The following is a 5,908-nucleotide window of genomic DNA, read 5'->3' on the forward strand; positions in this document are numbered from 1 at the left end:
CATTTGTTTTTTTTATCTGTTATTTGTTTTGCTAATTGAGGAAAATCCAGAGGTGGATCTAGGATTTTTTCGAAAAGGGGGCGTATTTTCAAAAAGCCACGTTTTATGGCCCTTTTTCATGGTTTTTGTTTCAGTGTGCTTTCTCTTAAATTTAGTGCTTATTGGCGACAAAGGCGCCTTTATAGAGATTTGAGGGTTAGTCGGCGAAAGATGGTTGCCATAAAATAGTAGCATAGGGGAATTTCTGCATGGTCAAGGGTGGAGTCCCTGAGAAGGGGGCTAAATCTCTAGATCCGTCCCTGGATAAATCGGCTGTGTTCATTCCGTTTGAGTCATTTTGTTTTCGAGAATTTTCGGCAGATAGTTCGAATGGTCCAAATTATATCTGATTCAAATTTCAGGTTTTCCTAGTTGTCTCACGTGTTACTATGGCTGAATTCGTGATGTAAGGCATGAAGAACAAATGTATTCACAATAGTTAGTTTGTTCACCATGCAAAATTGCATTAAATTATGACAACGTAAAAGTAGCTTTGCAGAACTGAAATTCAAATTTGAGGGGGGGGGGGGGGTCGTTGGAAAAGAGCCTCCTCATTTTTTGTTACGAAAAGTTTTGTTCGATAAGCGAATTTTGAGAAAACTTCAAAGACGCAATTTTAGAATTTTTAAGGCAACGTGCCTATAGATCAAATTGATATCAAAAGCACAAATTCAAAATCCTGAAAGGGCAATAAATAAGCAATAAAATCATAATTGCAGCGGATTATCTGCCAGTGTGTTTTCTAAACATCTATATTTATTAATTGTACAAAATATATAAAATCGAAAATTGAAAGTAGATAATCCTTACTTTTTTGTGTTAAGCAAGCTGATGATTAAGGATCAGAAATACTTTAAATTAAAAACAGTGTTTAAGTGGTGTATGAATAGCACGTAATGTTAAGCCCTCAATTATTTGCAAAAAATGGGCCCTTTTTCCTTTTCACCCCACCTCACATAAGCATCAATATTATGGTGTAACATGTGGTTTTAGATGTTTTAGAAGGTCCAAATATGAAGACCAAATATGTTTGTCATGGCTTGATTAGTTGGCATGCCAATTTTTTGTAACAATCTGAAAACGTGAACAATATTTTATTAGTAAAAGTTTGCATGTGGCGAGAAAGGAAAAAGAGCCTGCGATGTTCATTTAACAATTTCTTAAGCTCTCTGGTCTTATGCGGTAATTCAAAGTATCAAAACACTATTGTCGGGAGCTCATTGTGTCATACATTTGCAGCTGATTAGGATGTGTTTTCCAGGAAAAAACCTCTTTGGTCGTTAATATTTAAATATTGTTTCACAGATTTGACGATCGAGTACTTAATGCAAGAATTTGACTTCCGATTGGGAACCTCGAGTTTAAAGAAAACTCAAAAAAAATCCAAATTTAAAATAGGATGTATGAATTGTTTTTGTAAATTTTGAGTTTTTATTTTTATTCCAAATCAGGCCTAGTTAAATTTATTGGAACAATCAGGACTTCCGATTATCCAAATCATATAAATGAACAATACCCAACCCTTAAAAAGGCTAGTTTAAAATTTAAGTTAATGCAAATTTTGATTTGCTTGTTAATCAACCAAATATGCTTGCTATGAACTAATCAACCCGCATGCCATTTTTTTGTATCAATTGGACAATGTGAGCAGAAAAATTACTCCTAAAAGTTTGCAGGTGGGGCGGAAAAAGAGCTAAAAATTGGAAAAAAAATTTGTCAATTTCTTTTTTTTTACTGTCGTTTTATATGTTTAAGAATCGATGAACGTAGTTCAGTTTCTCGTATAGGTCGTAATGATGTTTTTAGATAACTGCTGAAGCTCAAAATTGATTTTTTTGCTGTTTGAATTTTGATTTCTTTCAGTTCATTTCATTTTTAAGAAGAAAAAAACTCCACAACCAAACTGCAAAAGTGTTAAGGTTACGAAAAGTTTGATCAAAATCTAGTTTAAAAAAGTGGATTTTACTTATAATATTTCCCAGCGGAATAAAAATTACCTATTGATCCAGATTTCTCAAATTAGGTTAATTTTATCGAAAAAATGTCAATTGAAAACTGTTAAAGAAAGTCAAAGAGCTTTAAGGCCATCAATTTTAAATTTCGAAGTTGAAATTTTTCTGTGATTTTTCAAAAAAGAAGTGAGTTTTTTTTGTGCTTCCAACTGTGTGTTTCAGAAACCTTCAGTGATTATTGGGTGGCTGGCCTTAATTGTAAATGAAAATGAATCAAATGATTTCACAAATGCACATGCTCAATTCTATCCATCTAATTGAAATGAACCGCAAAATAGACATTTCCATTTACCACCCCTTTTTTGCTTTTTTGAGTGAAGTCGGGGGAAAAAAATTTGAAAAAAAAATCCCATAGCGTTCCTCATTTTCATACGATCATACAAAGTTTTTTAACGGCCGTGTTTTTATTATCCTCGAAAGCGTTCGGTCGCAGACATACATACAAACTTCTTTCTTTTATAAGTATAGATTACACAGCGCGCTTGCAACCTTAAAGGTACTAAAACATACAAGACTGCTCGTATATCAGGGCGAGTTCTTCTATGTTCCGATTGGATTTTAAGGCCAAATAAAAAAAATAGTTGTAAAACTGATAAAACAATCGATATTTTTTTTTCGTTTTTTCTTTTACCTCACTCGCTATGTAAAGTACAAAGGCATGTATGTGCGCAATGTTTCCCAAATTGTGACCAAGTGATTTGCATAAACTCAATTTTGAACGTGTTAATCCGCCTCTTAAGCGTGTCATAAGAACGCAATATTGACCCCAAAAATCCCAAAATCAGAGGTGAAAATTTCGTCAAAAACGGTTAGTTAAAAACCCGAATTATTCTGTATTTTTTTGATAAAATGATACTGAGGAGAGATTGTAATTACTCGAAAAAGCAAACATAGCTCAAGAGGTAACCTTCTCAATACCAAAATTTTCTTGTGTAAGTTTGTTTCGGCGATTTAAGGCACGATGAAGAAAGTAGTCTTCATTATGACGTTTCTTTTGGACTGTAGATTTCGTTATTTATTAAAATAATTACCGATTTTTTCCTCGATTCAATCAAAACGTTCAAAGCCTACAATCGAGCTGATACGTGGTGCGAGACTGCCAATCCCGAGACACGAATGCTTATGAAAATGACTGGCGGTTATCGAGTTAATGGATAAGGATGAAATCCGCAATATGTGGATTATGTCAATTAAATTTCTACGACGAGAGCTACAGTAGGATGAAATAATTGACAATCGCTCATAAAAGAATTGCGAAAACACATCACTTGATTAAAACAGAAAAAGAGGAATAGATCAATTTGCCTGTCTACAATCTCAACAAATATGATTTTTTGTGTTCAGATCAGAGCGATGAACGAAAAAGGTGCTATACAAAGAAACATGTCATTTCAGATTCACAATGGACTTCAATGACTATGATGACTCCCAGCTAAAGTTAAGCCTTTGCCAAATACAGATACTTTTTGAACTGATATTACTCTGCTACTAATGCTTGTGAAAAGCGGTGTCAAAATGTTTATACCGAGAAAAAGTTGCTTCTGAGCTGTTTAAAAAACATGACTGTGCGTAAATTTTACAAGAGTGCATAAAAAAGACAGTGCCCAAAAGTTCAATTCGATGATTGCAAAGTATGGCAGTACCTAAGGACTCGTACCTTCTTTTAACAATTGTCTTTGTGGGACTAGGATTCTACTACCTATGCTCTCGATCTGTGCCGGCGCCTCCTATGGACATGGGCATAGTAGACATGCACCGTCAGCATGCAGACATTCTGGGCGATGTTCCAGGTCCCTCGCTGGACGGGATGGAGATGCTTCGGAACCCGAAGAGCGGTCCCATTGTGGACCATAATATAAAAGGGCCCATTTATAATTTCGACATTCCAGGGTTGACAGAGGGATGGATCACTCTGTCGGATAAGAAGAGAATCTACAAAATATCAGTTACACCTCTAAGTAAGCAGTTGAGATTTTTTTGCAAATTCTAATGTTTAAATGGCATAACATTGTTTAGGTATCTAATGTATACAGTGGGTTCTACCGAGGAAAGTTTTCTTAATTTTTGTTAGGTTACTCGTAGGATTTTTAATATAAAGCAGGGTTTTAATGGAGAGTTGGTTTTAATTACTTGTTGGGCTTGTTTTGGTTTGAAGGTTTTCTCGATTATATGCATTGTGGTGCTGCTTTCTCATAATTGAAAGACTCAATTCAAGTTCGGCCTTGCTTTCTTTGGGCCTTTATGGATTTTAATTAGATGGGGCAGCTGAGTTATGACCTTTGGCCTGTACTCATAGAGTAATTTCAGATAGGGTACACCGTCTGTTCGTCACGCTGTCTTTTTTTCGGCCGGATAGATTCGTGCAACTTCTTAGTCTAATACCGATCTTAATCTTGCTCTTATATCTCCTAGTCTCAATAGATCTAGTGTATACTGGTTTATGCGAGTTAATTGCCAGAAGAAGAACAACTGTATTCTAAGTTGTATTCAATTTGTTCTGGTGCTGAAACTACAAGTAGTTTCAGCACTTACAAATAAGTGTCAATGTTAGAGATGGAATATGATTGGTTAGTTAGTAATATTTAGTGGTAATTTATCAATAATATAATTCGTTTATAAATACTAGTTCAAAACTGGTTCCACAGCACTAGAAATTTTTAAATGTCCATGTAAAACTAAAAACCTCTTTTTTTTTTAGAAGAAGTCGAAGGCACACGACCACCAATATTACTTCTTCACGCGTCACAGTACAACCCGTACGCATGGGTCGAGACAGGGCTTCTGTTCAAACTACGTGACAACGGGTTCAAGGCTGTTGCAGTTGACATTCCAGGATATCATATTGCCAGAAACTTACCCAAGCTAACGACCGAAAGTGAATATTTAACATTCCTGAGTGACATAATCGAGTTTGAACACATACAAAATTGCGTCATAATTGCTCCGGAAATGGCAACCGATTTTGTAATGCCGTTACTGAAAAGTAGAGAGGATTTAATCCAGTCGGTTGTCATAGTTTCACCTTTACACGAGTTTAATTTCTCGGCGATAATGAATACAAGAGTCAAAACGCTGCTTATGACGGGAGAGTTCGAAAGTTTTGAATTGAAAAGATACACAAGTCCTAATATTGAGCACATAATCATTCCACTAAGTGCCAACTTTTTCTTCGTGGAAAATAGTGTGGAATTCAACAAGCTGATTATGCAATTTTTGAACGGACTTGTGATTCATGGACACGGCATCGCTGGCAAAGAAAATGATTTATGACAAAGACTCAAGTGACCCTTGTTTTCATGGCAAGGATTTTTCACATGAGTCCGCAATTTACAGAACAAGTTTCGTGCAATAGTTATGTAAAACTGAATTCAAGAAAAAAAAACGATGATAGAAATCTAACGAAATATATTTATGATAGTGTCTTTACGAGCTAAGTCGGTAATCTAATCCTCACAATGTTGTTTATACATTTTCTTTCTAAAGTTGAACTGAATGATTCTAAAAATTACTATTTAAAATATTTGGTTGTTTGATGCGATTTTTTTGACGCTCGGGTTTATTAGCTGTGACAATTTTCGATAATTCAAACCAAAATTTTCTAGTTGTTTTTTTTTTCCGTAAAATTAATGCGATATCTTCTCAGTACAAACAAAAGTTGTTCAGTTAAAAAATTGGACAACGTGACCATATCCCCCCTAATTAATTTCAGGTAAATTTTCTTGAGCCAATCCGAATTATTGATACTGGTTACTTCTGCCGTTCAATTTTAGTGGGTGATCGTTCACTTGCTTAAGATTGGGGGAGAATTGTACACATGGGCCAAAAAAATAGATTAAGTCGCAATCTTTGAAAATCTC

General features: G+C 35.0%; 1 protein-coding gene across 1 annotated transcript; it reads left to right on the forward strand.

Annotated features, from left to right (window-relative positions):
- The first annotated feature begins 3,399 nt into the window (after nt 1–3,399).
- Nucleotides 3,400–5,613, forward strand: LOC134848875 (protein ABHD14A-like). Its single transcript, XM_063866388.1, has 2 exons — nt 3,400–4,009; nt 4,750–5,613. The coding sequence occupies exons 1-2, from the start codon at nt 3,685–3,687 to the stop codon at nt 5,319–5,321; spliced, it is 897 nt and encodes a 298-aa protein (XP_063722458.1). The 5' UTR covers nt 3,400–3,684; the 3' UTR covers nt 5,322–5,613.
- Nucleotides 5,614–5,908: the final 295 nt, after the last annotated feature.

Source organism: Symsagittifera roscoffensis, chromosome 6, assembly GCF_963678635.1.
Source record: "Symsagittifera roscoffensis chromosome 6, txSymRosc1.1, whole genome shotgun sequence".
In the NCBI taxonomy this organism is placed as follows: Eukaryota; Metazoa; Xenacoelomorpha; order Acoela; family Convolutidae; genus Symsagittifera; species Symsagittifera roscoffensis.